This window comes from Cervus canadensis, chromosome 21 (genome assembly GCF_019320065.1).
Source record: "Cervus canadensis isolate Bull #8, Minnesota chromosome 21, ASM1932006v1, whole genome shotgun sequence".
Taxonomy (NCBI): Eukaryota; Metazoa; Chordata; class Mammalia; order Artiodactyla; family Cervidae; genus Cervus; species Cervus canadensis.
Genome location: NC_057406.1, coordinates 20,173,486 through 20,193,562, shown reverse-complemented (window position 1 = coordinate 20,193,562; position 20,077 = coordinate 20,173,486). Strand labels below are relative to the sequence as shown.

Sequence of the window (20,077 nt, the reverse complement as noted above, 5' to 3'; positions counted from 1 at the left end):
GCAGGAGTTGCTTGTATATTTTTGAGATTAATTCTTTGTCAGTTGCTTCATTTGCTATTATTTTCTCCCATTCTGAAGGCTGTCTTTTCACCTTGCTTATAGTTTCCTTCATTGTGCAAAAGCTTTTAAGTTTCATTAGGTCCCATTTGTTTATTTTTGCTTTTGTTTCCATTACTCTGGGAGGTGGGTCATAGGGGATCCTGCTGTCATTTATGTCGGAGAGTGTTTTGCCTATGTTTTCCTCTAGGAGTTTTATAGATTCTGGTGTTATGTTTAGATCTTTAATCCATTTTGAGTTTATTTTTGTGTATGGTGTTAGAAAGTGTTCTAGTTTCATTCTTTTACATGTGGTTGACCAGTTTTCCCAGCACCACTTGTTAAAGAGATTGTCTTTTCTCATTGTGTATTCTTGCCTCTTTTGTCAAAGATAAGGTGTCCATAGGTGCATGGATTTATCTTTGGGCTTTCTATTTTGTTCCTTTGATCTATATTTCTGTCTTTGTGCCAGTAGCATACTGTCTTGATGACTGTAGTTTTGTAGTAGAGCCTGAAGTCAGGCAGCTTGATTCCTCCAGTTCCATTCTTCTTTCTCAAGATTGCTTTGGCTATTTGAGGTTTTTTGTATTTCCATACAAATTGGAAATTTTCTATATATTGAAAGTTTTCTATATATAATCTTTTGTTTCTTTAGGTCAATATATTCCCAAGTATTTTATTCTTTTCATTGCAATGGTGAATGGAATTGTTTACTTAATTTCTCTTTCTGTATTCTCATTGTTAGTGTATAGGAATGCAAGGGATTCTGTGTGTGAATGTTATATCCTGTAACTATATTCATTGATTAGCTCTAGTAATTTTTTGGTGGAGTTTTTAGGGTTTTCTATGTAGAGGATCATGTCATCTGCAAACAGTGAGAGTTTTACTTCTTCTTTTCCAATCTGGATTCCTTTTATTTCTTTTTGTGCTCTGACTGCTGTAGCCAAAACTTCCAAAACTATATTGAATAGTAGTGGTGAGAGTGGGCACCCTTGTCTTGTTCTTGACTTTAGGGGAAATGCTTTCAATTTTTCAGCATTGAGGATGATGTTTGCTGTGGGTTTGTCATATATAGCTTTTATTATGTTGAGGTAGTCCTTCTATGCCTGCTTTCTGGAGGGTTTTTATCATAAATGGATGTTGAATTTTGTCAAAGGCTTTCTCTGCATATGTTGAGATAATCATATGGTTTTTATCTTTCAGTTTGTTAATGTGGTGTATTACATTGGCCTTTCCTTAATGGCATCTACAAAAATTCTATTTCCAAATAGGACACCTTGACCTATTTTTCCTTGAATACATCTGCGATGACCCTGATTCCAAAAATGGTGACATTCACAAGCATGGGAGTTAAGATTTCAGCAAATATATTTTTTGGTAACACAATTTAACTGATAATAATTGTAAAAATTAATAATATGCACATAATGATTTATTTGGATGGCATCACTGACTCGATGGACATAGGTTTGAGTGGACTCTGGGAGTGGATGATGGACAGGGAGGCCTGGAGTGCTGTGGTTCATGGGATTGCAAAGAGTTGGACACAACTGAGGGAACTGAATTGAACTGAACTGAATGATTTATTTAGATTTCTTTATGAGTGCTGTATTTTCATAAAATTTTGTTTAATAAAAGATACCATTTATATTAGAAAAGTTAAATATTAGGAGTAAACACAATAAAAAATGAAAATGCTATGTAGAAAATTACAAAAGTTTCATAAATGTTAAAAAAGATCTAAATTACTGGAGACATAGCTCTTAACAATGCATGGAAAGATGTAATAATGTTAAATATGTGCCTCTCCCTAAGGTGTTTTGAAAGTTTAAAGAGACTAAAACAAATCTTAACTAATTTTTTTTCCTGGAACTTAATCATTTAATTCTAAAATATCTATAGTAGGACAAAGAGCCAACAAGAGCCATGACATTTCCAAATTTTAAGAATAAGAAATTTGGAATGATAAATGCTAAGCTACATAGTATGAAAATAATAATTTAGACCATTTGATATTGAATCAGGGAGAGGTGAATTGACCACTGGAACAAAAGAGAAGCATGACAACACATAATGAGGTTCACCAAATATGTAAAATTAGAAGAGAACTGCTATCAGTCAAGCAATGTCAAAACTAGAAATAGCAGGAGCTGGCATGCTCCTTCTGAAAAGACATACTTTTTGAAAATTAGCTTTATTGAGGAATACTTGACATCCAATATATTGTGGATATTTAAACTGTAGAATGAGCTTCCCTGGTGGTTCAAATGGTAAAGAATCAGTCTGCAGTGCAGGAGACCTGAGTCCGATCCCTGGGTGGGGAAGATCCCCTGGAGGAGGGCATGGAAACCCACTCCAACATTCTTGCCTGGAGAATCCCCATGGACAGAGGAGCCTGTGGGCTACAATCCAGGGTCACCAAGAGTCAGAATGACTGACCAACTAAGCACAGCACAGACTGTAGAATATGATGAATGACATATATTCATACCTGTGAAATTATTGAAAGAAGTATGGTATGAATATTTCTATTACTCCAAAAAATTTGCGTGTGTCTCTTCATAAACCCCTCCTTGCCACTCTTTGCCCACCTTCAACACCACATAATCACTGATATGCTTTCTGTCACTTTAGATTGGTTTGCATTTTCTAGAAATTTATAAATGTAGAAGTATACAGTATGTACTTTTTCTGACTTCTTTCACTCAGCATCACTATTTAGGTATTCATTCATGTTATTGTATATCAATAGTTCATTCCTTTTCACTGCTGAGTAACATTCCACTGAATAGATATACCACCATTTGTTTATCCATACATCTGCCATTGGAGTGTTGAGGGAGGTCTTCAAGAGGTCATAACTACTAGTTGACACACAAACAGCACCATGCAATTGGAAGCTCCTCTGTCCTCAAAATGTACACCTGCACACTGTTCCCAAAGTAGGAGCCATTTCATTTTCAAGGATGCAGATCTGAGAGAGCAATGGGTTATTGAGACCATCTTGACAGTATACATGGCTGAACCCAGTTAGAGCCTGTTAATAAACTTCTGAAATTTTTTGGAGTGATAGCAAGTAACACCTACATTAAGAAGAAACAATGAGATCAAATGAACAACCTGATCTTCCACTTCACAGAACCTCAAAAAGAAGAACAAAGGCCAAAGTTAATCAATGGAAGGAAATAACAAAGATCGAAGGGGAAAGAAATAGAGATAGAAAAACAATATAAAAGATCAATAAAACTAAGAGCAAACAGAAAACGTGAAAAATACACTATAAATCATATTTCTAAGCATATTCATACAGCAAATAGTAGTGGTGTCACTGCATTAGCTTCTAGACAAGTTGACAACTGGGCACTTGAAAGGTGGGTGCTGTGCTTAGTTGTTCAGTCGTGTCTGACTCTTCGTGACCCCATGGACTGTAGCCCGCCAGGCTCCTCTGTCCATGGGGATTCTCCAGGCAAGAATACTAGAGTGGGTAGCCATTCCCTCCTCTACAGGATCTTCCCAGTTCAGAGATCAAACACAGGTCTCCCAATTGTAGGCAGATTCTTTACCACCTGAACCACCAGGGAAGCCCTGAAAGGTGGGTATTCAAATTTAACTTTTAATTAGGTTAAAAATAAGGAATATTTTAATATTGGTTCCTAATTCACCCCACATTGGACAGATGTGGAACATTTCTAGCATCACAGAAAATTCTCTAACCAAATAGAACTCTCTTTATCATGAGTAGAAGTCAATAACCAAAAATTTGAAAATCCTTAGATGGTTTTAAATTTGGTCATAAATGTCTGAATAACGGATCATAGAAATGACCACAATGAATGTTCAAAAATTTTATAAGAATTACAAGATAAATATAAAACCAAATGTCTGTCTTGTGAAGTATTGACTGCCTTACATGCTTACTTTACAAATGAAATAAAACAAAAACAAAGTAGAAATCCAAGCTTGCATCACAAGAAATTAAAAATGAAAAAGGTAAAATTAGGTGAAATTAAAACCAAATGAAGTAGAAGGAAGAAAGCAATAATTAGTGAAAAATCAAGACAAAGGACAAAATTGCAATATGGAGAAACAATAAATGTACAAGAATACAAGTGTATTCTTATTGAATATATTTAATAAAATTGATAAAAGACTGCTGAAAAAAATTGAAAAGGGGGAATTTCCAGGTGTTTCAGTGGTAAAGACTCCATGCGCTCACTGCTGATGGTCCAAGTTCAATACCTGTTTGGGGAAGTAAGACCCAAAAGCCATGAGGTGAGGCAAAAAAAACTTTTTTTTTTTTTTTTTGAGAGGAGGAATCAAACCTTTTACATGTATAATAAATAAAGGGATAATGTATAGTTTTTACAGATATTAAACAGATAAAGCAATATTATGAATACATTTTAGTGTCCATATAAAATAGAAAAATCCTAAAATACAAATTACCAAAATAAAGCACAGCAAATAGAAACCTGAGTAAACCTAACATATATTGTAAAACATTAAGTTCATTATATAAACCTTTCTACAAAATAGTTCTAGATGCTCAGATGGCATTGGTAGTGAATAATAACACTTAAAAATGTTGTAGTGCTCTTTCACAAAGTTTCAGGTAAAAGAAAAAGAGAAATACTTCCTAATAATAGCTTTCATAACAACCTGTCAAGTACATAACATAAATGAAAACTCAGTTAAAGCTCTTTGTGAATGTAGATGAAGAAAAATAGCTTAGTCCAGATATAGCATATGCATTGATTTTTTAAGACAACGGGCAACACAGATGATCACTGTGATTTTATTTCAGAAGTGCAAGATTGGTTTAATGGAAGAAATAAAGGTAATTTACTTCATAATCGTTATACAAAGAAAACATTTACCATTCCAACTGATGGAAAGTAATGCAAATGTAACATCAGCATCAACTGATTATAAAATTTGTTTGAAAAATGAGAATATTATGGTTTCACATGAGAAACATATGATGAAAAAACTTTAAAAAATAAATCTCATATTTAAGGATGAACTATTGAAATCTCTTCCTTGACTAAGAAGAGATAGATACAGAACCTTTACTGTACCTTCTATTCAACTTTGGAAATTAAATTGTAGCCTATGAAAATAAGTCAAGAAAAAAAATAATTGCCCCTGGAAAAAAGACGTGAACAGCTGTTATATAAAGATATATAGATCTCATATAAAATCCATAAGGATAAGTACTTGAAATGACGGACTTAATACAAAAAGTCAGAGAAATTATTGACTATAAGACCAACATGTAAACCTCAATATATTACTCTTTACTGCACCAAAAATTACTAAAATTTTAAAATAAGAGTGTCATTTACAAAATCGTGACTATGAAACACCCAAGTATATTTAACATCTCAAAATAGAGAAACATAAAATCTGACAGGGAAAATTTAAAGAAAACCTAATTCATGGAAGAATAAAGCATATTGACTGGAACAGTCAATATTTTAAAGATGACTCTCTTTATAAATTATTTTAAATATTACATGCAGTCCCAAGAAGTTTTTTTTTAAACAGATTTATTGAGATACAATTTACACACCATAAAATCCATCCATTTAAACTGTACAAATCAGTGATTTTAAATATGTTCACAGTTTACAACTGTCACCACTATCAATATCTAGAAAATATTCATCATTGATCAAGTAGCAGTCATTTCCTTTCTCATCTCCCCATAGCTCTTGGTAACTGCTAAACTACTTTTGGTCTTTGTTCTCAAATATCAAATTTTTTGATATTTCTTGTAAACAGACTCAGAAAACATGACATTTTAGAAAGTTTGAACACCATAAACGTACTGTTGAGTAAAAAAGGCCAGACACAAAAGGAGTGATATCTATACTTTTCAGTGTGATTATTATATTACAACAGCTTTTTTTTAATTAACTTATTTTTTATTGAAGGAAATTTTTTTAATTTTTATTTTTAATTTTTATTTTTATTTTGAATTTTTATTGAAGGAATTTACAGAATTTTTATGTTTTCTTTCAATGGTTTTTGAAAACATTATTAGAACATAGTTCATTTTAAATTTTATGTAATCATAACAATATTTCCTTTTCATAAAAGATAAAGTTACTCAACAGCATCCAAACTCACTTTTTAATTCTCAAGCTTATGCTTGCAATTATATGCATTTGGAGTCTGACAGCCTTCTGCTTTTATGCCCCCTGAGGATAGTACAGCACACTTATGTTCATCAGGTAAATAGTCTGTTATCCTGTTATGAAAAAAAAATGCATAATTCTGTTATATTCTATGAAGACAACTCATGAAGCAATAGTATTTCTATGTAACTGTAATAAAAGATATTTTGAAAATGGGTGATGATGTTTTTAATAAAATTTCAGTAAGAGTTTGTTATTAGGAAAATGGGTTACAGAGTAGCCTATTTTTGAACATTTATATCAACATTTTATTAACTTTCAACATCTTCTTCAGTTTTCTATAATTCAATGAAAACAAATGCATTCATATTATTAATATTTCTTTATTTTTCCTCTTCTATACAGCATTCATTTTAAAAACTTACTTTAGTTTGAAAATTGAACCATTTAGCCACATCCATGGTTGACCACGACCTTCACGAAAGACTGGAATCCACGATATAATTGATAGGGACATCAGAAATTTCTAGCCAAAAATAAAGAATTTTCACTTAAATATCATTATGAAAGATTTTTATTAATTTTTAAAATGCAAGTCAAAGGATGCATTCTTTCACAGAATCTTTAGTTCTTTGAACAAAATGAGTATGTTAGATTTTACATCTAACACTTTAATACATAAAAGTTGACTACATCAAAGCCTTGGACTGTGTGGATCACAACTGTGAAAATTCTTAAAGAGATTGGAATATCAGAGAAATTGGTATTTCTTACCTGCCTTACCTGCATCCTGAGAAATCTGTATTCAGGCCAAGAAGCGACAGTTAGAATCAGACATGGAACAATGGACTGGTTCCAAATTGGGAAAGGAGTACGTCAAGGTTGTTTATTGTCACCCTGCTTATTTAACTTATATACAGAGTACATCATATGAAATGGCAAGCTGAATGAAGCACAAGCCAGAATCAAGATTGCCGGGAGAAATCTCAATAACCTTAGATATGCAGATGACACCCCCCCCCCCGCCCCTTATGGGAAAATAACCTGATGCTGGGAGGGATTGGGGGCAGGAGGAGAAGGGGATGACAGAGGATGAGATGGCTGGATGGCATCACCGACTCGATGGGCATGAGTTTGGGTGGACTCCAGGAGTTGGTGATGGACAGGGAGGTCTGGCGTGCTGCAGTTCATGAGGTCGCAAAGAGTCGGACTCGACTGAGTGACTGAACTGAACCGCATCCTCCCCACCATCAGATGAAAGTGACCTGGGCCTCTTACTTCCCAACACCCAGTGCCTAACCTAACTCTAGGAGGTGGCACAGGTCAGCCTTTCCTCCTGTGTTGAGAGAATCCTGTGGGCAACACAGGTGAGCCTTACAAGGTGGTCCATCAGGACACCTGCTAACAAGGAGCAGAAGAACTGGAAATTACCAAACGTGCATTAATGGTTTTAAAATGAAACTAAAGTGTCATAAAGTCATATTCCATTGTTTAATGGAATATTAAGAGATCTTAAAATAAGCCAACTACAAATATGTACAAAAACACAAGTGAACTCTAACAAATATAATATTGACTGAATCAAGCCTTTAATAAAGTGTTGGAAACGCTTAATACCTTACCATTTCCTCTTCATTATCTATGTAAAGCAGAGTAGAATTCTTAGTAGAGCAGGACATCAAACTCCCATCCAATGTTTCTTTTTCCAAACTAATAGAATAGCAATTGTTGGAATATGTAAACCACTCTTTTGGACAACAACCACAATGAAATTCTGGAGAAAGATTATGAATTACTATTCAAAGGCGATTTGAATTTTAAAAAACAGAAAATTAACTTACATGTATGCATAGATATAAACATGTATGTATATATATAACATAGCTATATGCCCTCAAGGCTGGTACATATGAAACAAATCTCACATACTTTCACAGTGTCAGTCTCTCATACCCCAATTTATGTTTCTATATAAAGCAAACATATAAAAATATCTCCTTTTAAATGTCCTAAAAATTAAGAAATGAAACTTTTATTTTCGAGTAGCAAAGTTTTTTGTCTTTTACCATATTACAGCAGGCAAAAATTGGAGTCAATTGCCAACAATGGATATGGTGATCATCTTGTTGCATAGGGAAAAATACTCTCCCATAATCATTATTTAGGCAAGTTTGTTGCCCGATTTTGTAATTTATCTTCTACCGCTAAATCTTTTCTTATTTTCACTAGCCTAAGATAGAGACAAAACACAAATTGTATTTATATCAGAGCTTTAAAATCATTATGTACCTTTCTGGAGTCTTGTTATTGGAGAGGAGTTATTCTGCTCCCGTATTACAGTAGCTACAAAATTAATCATTATAAAAATTAACATTGCTTTAAATAAATCATAATGATTTTTTTGTGAGTTTGAAATTCAGTTTATTGTTTAGGATTAGAGTACTCTGGAATAAAGCTGATTTTACCAAGAAAAATTAATTGGGTAATGAAGATTTGGTGGAAAAAATATTTTAAAAACCTAATGGAGTAGATTTTAACACCTCTTACTAATTTTAAAAATTAATTTGTGTTTATCAATAAGATCTTTCAATCTCCTAAAGCATGCTTTTGAGTTATGAAATCAGAATATCCATATACACACTCTCTGTAATTATCTTGTGTCATATGTATTCCACAAATTCCAAATAACATTCTGCATTTAGTCTAATTGCATATATTTTAATGATAGACACATTCTATAATCTTGTGAAATGTTTACAGGACTGACCATCATTAAAGTGAAAAGTTCCCTTATAGTTTTTTCAAAAATGTACTTACAGGGAGTAACAACGATCACTGTCACCACAGTGGACATGAGGACAAGGCAGATGATTCCCAGGATCCCAGCAATGCACTTCTCTGGAGGTGATGGTGAACCTGCAGGGAGATAAAAGGAGACAGTGAGAAAGGAGTGAAGGAGTGCTGGGGACAGTTGGTTAGATTTTATATACACGAGAACCCATATGAACAGGGATTTATGGATATAAACTTGGACCCCAACCCATTTCTACCACTGTAGTCTTTCTCTAACATATATCACATTTTCAGCGAATATAATGCTGAATGAGTTGTTGATCAAAGACTTCAAATTATAGCAATGCCAGAATTAAAGTAGTCTTCCAATCTCACATTAGAATACCACAACCAACTTTAAGCTCCGTTTCTCAAAATGAAAAATATGTGAGCTTTTCCCCTGTTCGTCCTCCACACCTCTGCACACCAACTGCAAATCCTAGAACAGTTTCTTTGTGTGACTAGTAAGTGTTTTACCTTTGGAGTGGTAGTTCTTGTCATTCTCATGAAGATTCTGAGAAGCATTTTGAAGATTTAGTTCTGCATATGTTAATCCCTGCTCAGTTATTGAACTGGAACTTTTAGAAATCTTCGATTTCATTTGCTGTCTCTTTGAGCTCTTGACTACCTTTGGTTCTACATAAGTTTCTCCTTGGTTATTCATCTTTGCAGCTGAGTGAGGTCAAGGACTGTGCTCTAAGTGAACTGAGGAATAAGTGGTATAGGTGAGGTAAGAACCTTAGTATAATAAGATGGGTGGGGCAAAGTGTTTAGTGTTCACTTTGCAGCTGAACAAACATAAAACCTCCTTCTAAATTCCTCAGTACTTTAAACAAGCCTTTCATGAAAGAATACTTTTTAAAAAAGATATTCTGTAGTTGACAATATATTATTGGTTGAAACAATGAAAAGCAGTAAATTAGGGAGCAGTAAAGAAGTTCGTGGCTAATAATATCTTCACTGAAGTCAGATTCCACAGAAATATTTTAAAATCATCATAGTGCTTGTATTAAAATTAAAATGTTCTATTAACAAGGGAGATTCACCTATATTTATAGTAATTTTGAAATTTAATAATGACTTAAAGACTAAGTTCTTTAAAGATGAGGAGAGAGAATGTTGGCATATACAACAATCTCCTGCACTAAATTGCACTATTTGGTTACTTACTTTGATGAATGAAAAGGGGTGTCAAATGGTGTTTATATTGAATGGTGGAGGAGTTCTGAGAGATCATTAACAGCTGAGGAAATGTTTCCTATATTGTAAAATATCACATGACACACTAATCATATATAAACTAAACAATATGAAAAATAAAACAACAGAAAAAGACTAAAAAATACTTACTTTACAAAAGTTGTTGATAAGTGATTTAATGGCTAATATTTGAACCCACAAAATGAAAAACAGGTGTAGGTCATTTATGGAAGACACCTTTGGTTCAAACTTTCAGAAAGATCCTATAAATGTGAAAGTTAGTAAAGATCATTTTAGTTGTATAGGTCATGGTGATTACTTATGAAAAATCCAGATAACATAACAATAATTCAGAAAGTTGATGCAGTAGTGAGAAATATCTGGAAATGAATTGCAGCTTTTAAATTGACAAAATGTGACCTTCAAAAAGTTATTTAGTATCTAGTATCATATTATAATCTAAAATGGAAATAAGGTTATATAATACATAATGCATGTAACACTGAGCACTCAACCTGGCACTTATAAGTTCTCAATAAATATCAGTTTTAATTATTATTTTGGTCATCATTTTTATGGTACTATTTCTTATTTATATCAGTTAGTATCTTTAATTAGTTTAGCATATCATTTATGTGATGTCTGATTTTTTAAAAAAATGCTTTCATTACTTACAATTAAGTTTAAATTAGCCTTTAGGAAGTTACCTCAACTTGATTTTTATTAAAAATTTGGATTGTTGCATTCAATCTAATACATGTATGAGGAATTATGTTTGGCCTTTTCTATACAATGAATTCCTTTCCAAGAATCTATTTATAAAGTTTGAGCACAAATATATTAACATATTATTGTACAAAAAACTTACCTTCTACTTATCATAAAATCCAAAACTAATTGTTTCCTGTCATGAGGTCTTTGGGTTCCACTTAATATTATATACAAACCCATTCATGCTGTGTGTATGCACTTGAGTAACATTCTACAGACAATAATTTTAATACTTGGAGAAATGGTCCATCATATTTGATATCTTATTATTGCTTTTTACTTCAAATTGTTTTTTAAAAAAACAATGTTCTACTTTGATTTTGCCATATATAAACTGTACTTCACTTGCATCACATTTAACATTTGTTAGTTCCCACTAAGTGAGATGGTCTAATAGAGAGACAAGAGAGGAGAGACACATACCTTCTGTTGGCCAGAAAGTCATGCATCCTTTAGTAGGGAGGTCGGGTTACTCTCATAAAAGAGGCCTGCTCTAGCTGGATAACAAAAGGAGAAATTTAAAAACATAAATCCAGGACAAGAATAAGCAATGTCTGTGACTTTCACAGACTGCCCTGTGAAGGCTCAGAGTGAAGCAAGAGTGGAAAAAGTTGATTTGTCATCAATGTGTCACTTCAAGTTTGAACAGGAAATTCTCACACTTAGGCTATTTGAAGAGAGTGTAGCTCATCACACACCTCCAGAAAATAGGAGACTTTGGGCTGCATTTAAAAGCACAAATGGATCTCTAAGTGTGTTATTTATATTTTCCATTTTTAAATGCCTCTGAGAAATTGTTATCATATTCTATAAGATCTGAGGAGGTGGAGGTTTAATCACCTATACAGGTATCTTGTTTCCATGTCAGTCACATACACTGAAAACTTAGAATACCTCAAGTTTTATTTTTAAAACTAGGTTGCTAAATCTTGGCAGTGGATACACCTTTCCTTCACATCCATTGTTATTTCACTTCTATTGTCATAGAAAAAGTTCTAAAAATCATAATCCCATTTACAACAGGTATTTAAGGATATTTGTCACTAATTATTCTGCAGAATTGCTACATTTCCAACCATATTGTGTCTGGAACAAAGGCCATCATTTTCAAAATACCACTTCTTTTCTCTGCCCTAGTTCTTATATTCAGTTTTATTCTTATGAAATAAAAAATTTAATCTCCAGACTTTCTCTGACAAAAACGCATGCCCTTGAAAGAACAAAATAAGAACACTATATTCATAAGTTGAAATATTAAATAAATAGTTATTATGTCATTCATGAATTCATCCTCTAATCATGACTAGTTGGATTTTACTAGGAATATTTGATGTAACAACATAGATTCAAGTACTACTATACAGTTCAAGAAAAGATAATTTTTAAAAATATCACCTAATCAAACAATGGCAAGAAGATGAAGAGAAGACTTAAACCACAAGATAAATAGAACACTCAAATGAAAATGACAAGAAAGGACATGTAACAATGCTCATATAAGACAAAATAGCCTTTAAAGGAAAGCTCATAATGAAACATAAAGAAGAACATTGTATAATGATAGAGGGATCAATACACAAAGAAGATATTACACTTGCTAATATATGACCCCAATATATTAATGGCTTCCTAGGTGGTACTGATCTAAAGAACCTGCCTATCAATGCCAGAGACACAAGAGGCATGAATTTGATCCCTGGGTCTGGAAGTTCCTCTGGTATAGGAAATTACAACACCCAAATACATAAAACAAACACTAATGATATAAAAAGAGAAATTAAAGGGAATACAATAATAGTAGGAGATCTTAACACCACATTGACATCACTGGACAGATCTGCCAGATATAAAATCAATAAGGTAACCAAGATTCTTAATGACACAATAGAACAGTTGAACTTAATTGATGTCTGCAGGACTGTTTACATACAAAAACCCCAGAACACACTTTGTTTTTAAGTGCACGTGAAACATTCTCAAGGATAGATCACATTCCAGGACACACAACCAGCCTCAGGAAATGGAATGGATAGAAATTACGTCAAACATTTTTTCTGACCACAACTGTATGTAACTGGAAATCAACTACAGAAAGGAAAAAAAAAAAAAAAAAAAGATAATTACATAGATACTACAAACATGATACTAAGAACCAATGGGTAAACGATGACATGAAAGAGAAAGTCAGAAAATACCTGGAGGATGTGAGAGTGATCTGGTTTTGACTTCCGTCACCCCACTGATCTCTGGGGATGATTCAGCTGATCTGGCTAGCTATGTGGGTGGCCCTTTTCTCCCTCATCAGTCCATGTGCGTTCCTCTCGAAGCTTCACACTCAGTTGAATAGGACAACCATCCCTGATAGAGGAGGACTGGTCTTCAGTCAAGGGTATCTAGTGGAACAGATCATTTTGATTCTGATGCTTTTAATGGGCAACTTTCAAAACCACTCAACATTTTAAGCTTTTCAATTATAGTTGCCATTTTTTATTGGAAGCCAATGTCTGTTTCCTCAGACAATTTAAAGAGAACACAAAAAACACAAAGAAATCTGCCATTATTCAAATCAGTCAACCCAGTATTGCATATATTTACTATATTGCATCAATCAGTTTGGCTATGCTCAGTATGTGCTTAAACATTTAGGGTGATATTTATGTACAGTTTGATATTTTTTATTTTTATCTATAAATCATCAACTAATCTATTTTTAGAGGTTTTGAATTTAGTTACTGACTATTTCCTACCCTCATGAGTCTGAAGAGGCTTTGATTTTTCAAGTTTATGTTGGCTGCTAAAATTCATGTTTGGTTTGATCTACGAGATGATGATAAAATTTGGCATTTTAATTCTCTATGATTCTTGTCTGACAGAGTGTGAAGTAAATGAGATCCTGAAACCCCCAGAAACTTTCTGAGTGGGGATATTGAATGTTATTTGATCATTGGCTATCTTTTTCTGACATCATGTCTCTGAAGCCAGTCATAAATATCAACACAGACCTCCTACTCTTAAAGCAGAGATGAAAGGCCAACTGAGAGAGCTCGTCCTAGCTGTGTTCTGATCAAGTTGTCCTCCAGTTGGTGAAATCTCAAGGCACAGACACAGATGTTATTACGCAGTGTGGGCATGTAATTCTGCTGTCACATTGTTGAACAAGAGGGATACAGGAGAACTTGCTATAGGTAAGCTATGTAGAAATTTTGGAGGGCTCTGGATTGTTGCAGGAAATAATTTACCTTGAGGTACTTGTTAATTAATATTAATGTTAACTACAGATGAAGACAATAATGAATCAAAATGAAAGTGGGTCAAAATATATTATGCATAATATAATCTTTATATCTCCAGATGTTTTAGGAAATATTTAATTCATTTTTTGATGCTAAATTGTGTGTGTGTGGGAAAGGAGTGGTTTCTCCACAGCTATTGGTATTACCTGCCTGGTTAGCAATAAAATTTCCAATGTTCAAATTCCCTCATCTGATAATTCAATGTAATATGAAAGTTTAAATGGTTTGGTTTCTATCAACATAAATCCAGTTTTGCTTTCATAAATTTGTTTTTTTGTGCATATAATACAAGTAGTCAATGGTGAACAAGCTAAATGAAAATAGTTTGCCTGGAAGTTATTTTATCTATTATAGGATTTACTCTATAATTTGGCATTGTATGAGGGAGAATATTTGCTGAAAATTAAATGGTAGTATATTTATCCATTTTATCATTATTTAATGATTGTTCAAATCCAAATTTCTCAAATTACAAAGTAATTAATGGTAAAATATTAAGACATTTACAAACCCAAAAATCAATCCTAACCTATGAGAAACAAAGTTCTGGCAATGTTTATAGGTCATAAAAATATTTTTCAGGAAAAATATGGGTTTTTATTCCTTTATTTGCTAGTACTTTCAATCTCCTCAGTAATTTATTTTGTATTGAAAGTGAAAGTGTGTGAAAACGAAAGTCTCTCAAACATGTCCAACTCTTTGGGATCCCATGGACTATACAGGCCATGGAATTCTCCAGGCCAGAACACTGGAGAATTCCCTTTTCCAGGAGATGTTCCCAACCCAGGATTTGAACCCAGGTCTCCCTCATTGCAGGCAAATTCTTTACCAGCTGAGCCACAAGGGAAGCCCAAGAATACAGGAGTGGGCAGCCTATCCCTTCTCCAATGGATCTTTCCAACGCAGGAATTGAATCAGTGTCTCCTGCACTGCATGCGGATTCTTTACCTACTCAACTATGAGGGAAGCCCATACTCATCCTGTATTTGGTATTCAGTTCAGTTCAGTTCAGTTCAGTCATTCAGTCGTGTCTGACTCTTTGTGACCCCATGAATCGCAGCACGCCAGGCCTCCCTGTCCATCACCAACTCCTGGAGTTTACTCGAACTCATGCCCATCGGTTTGGTGATGCCATCCAGCATCATCCTCTGTCGTCCCCTTCTCCTCCTGCCCCCAATCCCTCCAGGCATCAGAGTCTTTTCCAATGAGTCAACTCTTTGCATGAGGTGGCCAAAGTATTGGAGTTTCAGCTTCAACATCAGTCCTTCTAATGAACACCCAAGACTGATCTTCTCTAGGATGGACTGGTTGGATCTCCTTGTAGTCCAAGGGACTCTCAAGAGTCTTATCCAACACCATAGTTCAAAAGCATCAATTTTTCAGTGCTCAGCTTTCTTTATAGTCCAACTCTCACACCCATACATGACCACTGGAAAAACCATAGCCTTGACTAGATGGACCTTTGTTGGCCAAGTAATGTCTCTGCTTTTTAATATGCTATCTACATCGGTCATAAGTTTCCTTCCAAGGAGTAAGCATCTTTTAATTTCATGGCTGCAATCACCATCTGCAGTGATTTTGGAGCCCAAAAAAATAAAGTCTGACACTGTTTCCACTGTCTCCCCATCTATTTCCCATGAAGTGATGGGACCAGATGCCATGATCTTAGTTTTCTGAATGTTGAGCTCTAAGCCAACTTTTTCACTCTCCTCTTTCACTTTCATCAAGAGGCTTTTTAGTTCCTCTTCACTTTCTGCCATCAGGGTGGTGTCAATATTTGGTATTGGTCATCTGCAAATTCATCTAAAAATTTTAAAATATTTGTGCATTGATACTATGAGATTCAGTGATATCAATTTTGTATTTGTTTATTTAAAATAATCTCATAAAGCAGAAATTAACATATATTCATAGTATGTCATGTGGAAAATAGACGGGTGTCATTGCCTCCACAGTCTTCACTGAACACTGTGCACTTTGAAGTCTACTATGTTATGAAAGGCATTGTGAGGTACCAGACCCTTACTTCATTAACATATATTTGGGAGGACACATTTTGCTTTGTTTTTCTTTAGGAGCAAAAGCAAATATTTAAGAAAGACACATATTGAAAAAGAAACACAGACATATTTTTTTCTTAAAAAATTTTTTTTGGATTCTAGTTGATTTACAACGTGTGTTAGTTTCAGGTGTACAGCAGAGTGATTCAGTTATGCACATGCCTGTATCTACTCTGTTTTAGTGTCTTTTCCCATACGGGCCATTACAGAATATTGAGTAGAGTTCCCTCTGCTGTACAGCAGATTCTTATTAGTTACCTATTTTATATATAGTAATGTATACACATCAGTGCTATCCCTCCCTCTCATTCTCTGTTGTTCAGTTGCTCAGTCGTGTCTGACTCTTTGAGACCCCATGGACTGCAACACATCAGTTCTCCCAGTCCTTCACCATCTCCTGGAGCTTGCTCAAACTTATGCCCATCGTCAGTGATGCCATCCAACCGTCTCATCCTCTGTCATCCCCTTCTTGTTTTGTCTTTAATCTTTCCCAGTATCAGGGTTTTTCAGATGATTAAGTTCTTTGCATCAGGTGGCCAAAGCACTGGAGCTTCAGCTTCAACATCAGTCCTTCCAATGAACACCCAGGACTGATCTCATTTAGGATGGACTGGTTGGATCTCCTTGCAATCCAAGGGACTCTCAAGAGTCTTCTCCAACACCACAGTTCAAAGGCATCAATTCTTCGACGCTTAGCCTTCTTTCTGGTCCAACTCTCACATCCATACATGACTACTGGAAAAACCATAATTTTGATATAGGGATCTTTGTCAACAACGTAATGTCTCTGCTTTTTAATTTGCTTCTACATGATAACCATAAATTTGTTTGCTACATCTGTTGACTCTACTTCTCTATTGTAAAAAGTCATATAGATTGGACAGAGAAAAGAAAATAAACTATGTTTATTTACAAAATGACATAATTGTCTGCATAGAAAATTCCAAACTGTCTCCGAAATCCTCCTAAAACTAATCAGTAAGTTAAACATGGTTTCAGATAGAACAGCATATCAAAATCGGTGATATTTCCATATACTAAAATTAAATTATTGAAAATTGAGATAAACAAAAAGTACCATTTGCAATAGTATCAAAAACATTAAGTTGATGGTATATATGTACCAAAGCATGTGCACTATTTATATGCTGGAAACTATAAAATACTAGTGAGAAAAGTTGAAAAAGACAACTTGATAAATAAACTATGTTCCTAAACTGAAAATCTAAATATGATGATGATTACTTTTCTTCCTTAATTGCTCTACGAATTTAAGTCTATCAAAATCAGAAGCACACAACTAGGTTCTCTATGACAGCTTAGAGGGGTGGGATGGGGTGGGAAGAAGGTTAAAGAGGGAGGGAACATATATATGTACACTTAAGACTGATTCACATTGTTGTATGATAGAAAACAATAAAACATTGTAAAGTAATGTTCCTCCTATTCTAAGAAAGTTAAAAAATCAGAAACTATTAAAGTTTATTTTGTAGATATTTTCACACTGATTTACACATGATTACACATGATACACAACTAAGATCATGGCACCTGGTCACATCACTTAATGGGAAATAGATGGGGAAACAGTGGAAACAGTGGCTGATTTTATTTTTCTGGGCTCCAAAATCACTGCAGATGGTGATTGCAGCCATGAAATTAAAAGATGCTTACTCCTTAGAAGGAAAGTTATGACCAATCTAGACAGCATATTAAAAAGCAGAGACATTACTTTGCCAACAAAGGTCTGTCTAGTTAAGGCTGTGGTTTTTCCAGCGGTCATGTATGGATGTGAGAGTTGGACTGTGAAGAAAGCTGAGTGCCGAAGAATTGATGGTTTCCAACTCTGGTGTTGGAGAAGACTCTTGAGAATCCCTTGGACTGCAGGAAGATCCAACCAGTCCATCCTAAAGGAGATCAGTCCTGGGTGTTAATTGGAAGGACTGATGTTGAAGCTGAAACTCCAATACTTTGGCCACTGGATGCAAAGGACTGACTCATTGGAGAAGACCCTGATGCTGGGAAAGATTGAGTGCAGGAGGAGAAGGGGATGACAGTGGATGAGATGGTTGGATGGCATCACTGACTCAGTGGACACGGGTTTGGGTGAACTCCAAGAGTTGGTGATGGACAGGGAAGCCTGGCGTTCTGCAGTTCCTGGGGTCGCAAAGAGTCGGACACACAGAGCGACTGAACTGAACTGAACTGATTTTAATTTTTTAATGAATTTTATTTTTTAGAACAATGTACATTTACAGAAAATGTTTCACAGTGGTATAGTGTTCTGTATTCTCTGTACTCAGGTGCTTTTCAATGAATTTTATATTAGTATCGCACATTAGTTATAATTAATAAACTAACATCAATATACTTTTAGTAACTAAATCCATAGTTTGTCCATGCTTCTATAATTTTTTTTCCTATGTCCTTTTTATATTCCAGGATCCCACCAGTTTACCACATGACATACCAAATGTCATGTCTCTTTAGGCTTCCCTTGGCTATTACAGACTTTCCTTGTGCTTGATGATGTTGATAGTTTTGAAAAGTATTAGGTAGGTATATTTTAGTATATCCCTCACTGGGATTTGTCTGACTTTTTTCCCATGAGTAAATTGGGGTTGTAAGTTAGGGGGAGGTCCAGAGAGTGCAAATTTTTATCACATCACATCAAGAGAACAAACTGTGACCATGACTTATCACTGTTGATGTTACCTTTGCTCACTGAGGTGGTGTTTGTCAGGTTTTCCACTCTAAGTTACTCTTATTTTCCCCTTCCATTTGACTGTATATAATTTCTTTGGAAGGAAATCATTATGTGCAGTAAGTACTTAAGGAGTAAGGAGTCCCATCACCTTTAGGCATGAGCATCTACATTATTTATTTAGAATCTTTTTGCACAAGAAATTTGTTTCATCTCCCTCATTCATGTAAGTATATAATCATTTTAAACTACTATGGACTCATGGATATTTTATATTGGGGTTATAATTCAATACTATTTCTTATTTTGGTTTTTGCTGCTTAAAATTGTTCCATCTTTGGTCATTGGTAATTCTTTATCTAGTTCCTCAATCCTGTTGCGTACCCCTACCATTTTAAGTAGGAGCTACCCTGTGCCCGAGGTCAGGGGCAGTGGCCGAGAGGAGTTACCCTGCGTCCGAGGTAAGGAGCAGTGGCTGCACTTTGCTGGAGCAGCCGTGAAGAGAGACCACACGTCCAAGGTAAGTGAAACCCAGGTAAGACAGTAGGCACTGAGAGAGGGGGTCAGCGGGCAGACAGACTGAAACTACAATCACGGACAACTAGCCAATCTGATCACAGGACCACAGTCTTGTCTAACTCAATGAAACTAAGCCATGCTGAATGGGGCCACCCAAGATGAACGGGTCATGGGGGAGAGGTCTGACAGAATGTGGTCCACTGGAGAAGGGAATGGCAAACCACTTCAGTATTCTTGCCTTTAGAACCCCATGAACAGTATGAAAAGGCAAAATGATAGGATCCTGAAAGAGGACCTCCCCAGGTCGGTAGGTACCAAATATGCTACTGGAGATCAGTGGAGAAATAACTCCAGAAAGAAAGAAGGGATGGAGCCAAAGCAAAAACAACACCCAGTTGTGAATGGGACTGGTGACAGATGCAAGATTAGATGCGGTAGAGAGCAATATTGCATAGGAACCTGGAATGTTAGGTCCATGAACCAAAGCAAATTGGAAGTGGTCAAACAGGAGATGACAAGAGT

General features: G+C 34.9%; 1 protein-coding gene across 2 annotated transcripts; it reads right to left on the bottom strand.

The window, feature by feature from the left end:
* Positions 1-4,206: 4,206 nt before the first annotated feature.
* On the bottom strand, positions 4,207-11,536 carry LOC122423732 (NKG2-A/NKG2-B type II integral membrane protein-like). 2 transcript variants are annotated; one of them, XM_043441065.1, is made up of 9 exons: positions 11,403-11,536; positions 10,359-10,471; positions 9,486-9,713; positions 8,994-9,092; positions 8,466-8,519; positions 7,799-7,950; positions 6,602-6,702; positions 6,169-6,289; positions 4,207-4,275 (listed from the first exon to the last, which is right to left on the bottom strand). In XM_043441065.1, exons 3-8 carry the CDS (start codon positions 9,670-9,672, stop codon positions 6,172-6,174), a joined length of 711 nt encoding a protein of 236 aa, XP_043297000.1. In that variant the 5' UTR covers positions 9,673-9,713; positions 10,359-10,471; positions 11,403-11,536; the 3' UTR covers positions 4,207-4,275; positions 6,169-6,171. The 2 variants fall into 2 exon arrangements, with proteins under 2 accessions (XP_043297000.1, XP_043296999.1); XM_043441064.1 differs by lacking the exon at positions 4,207-4,275 and having other exon boundaries at positions 5,576-6,289.
* Between the last annotated feature and the right edge of the window lie 8,541 nt (positions 11,537-20,077).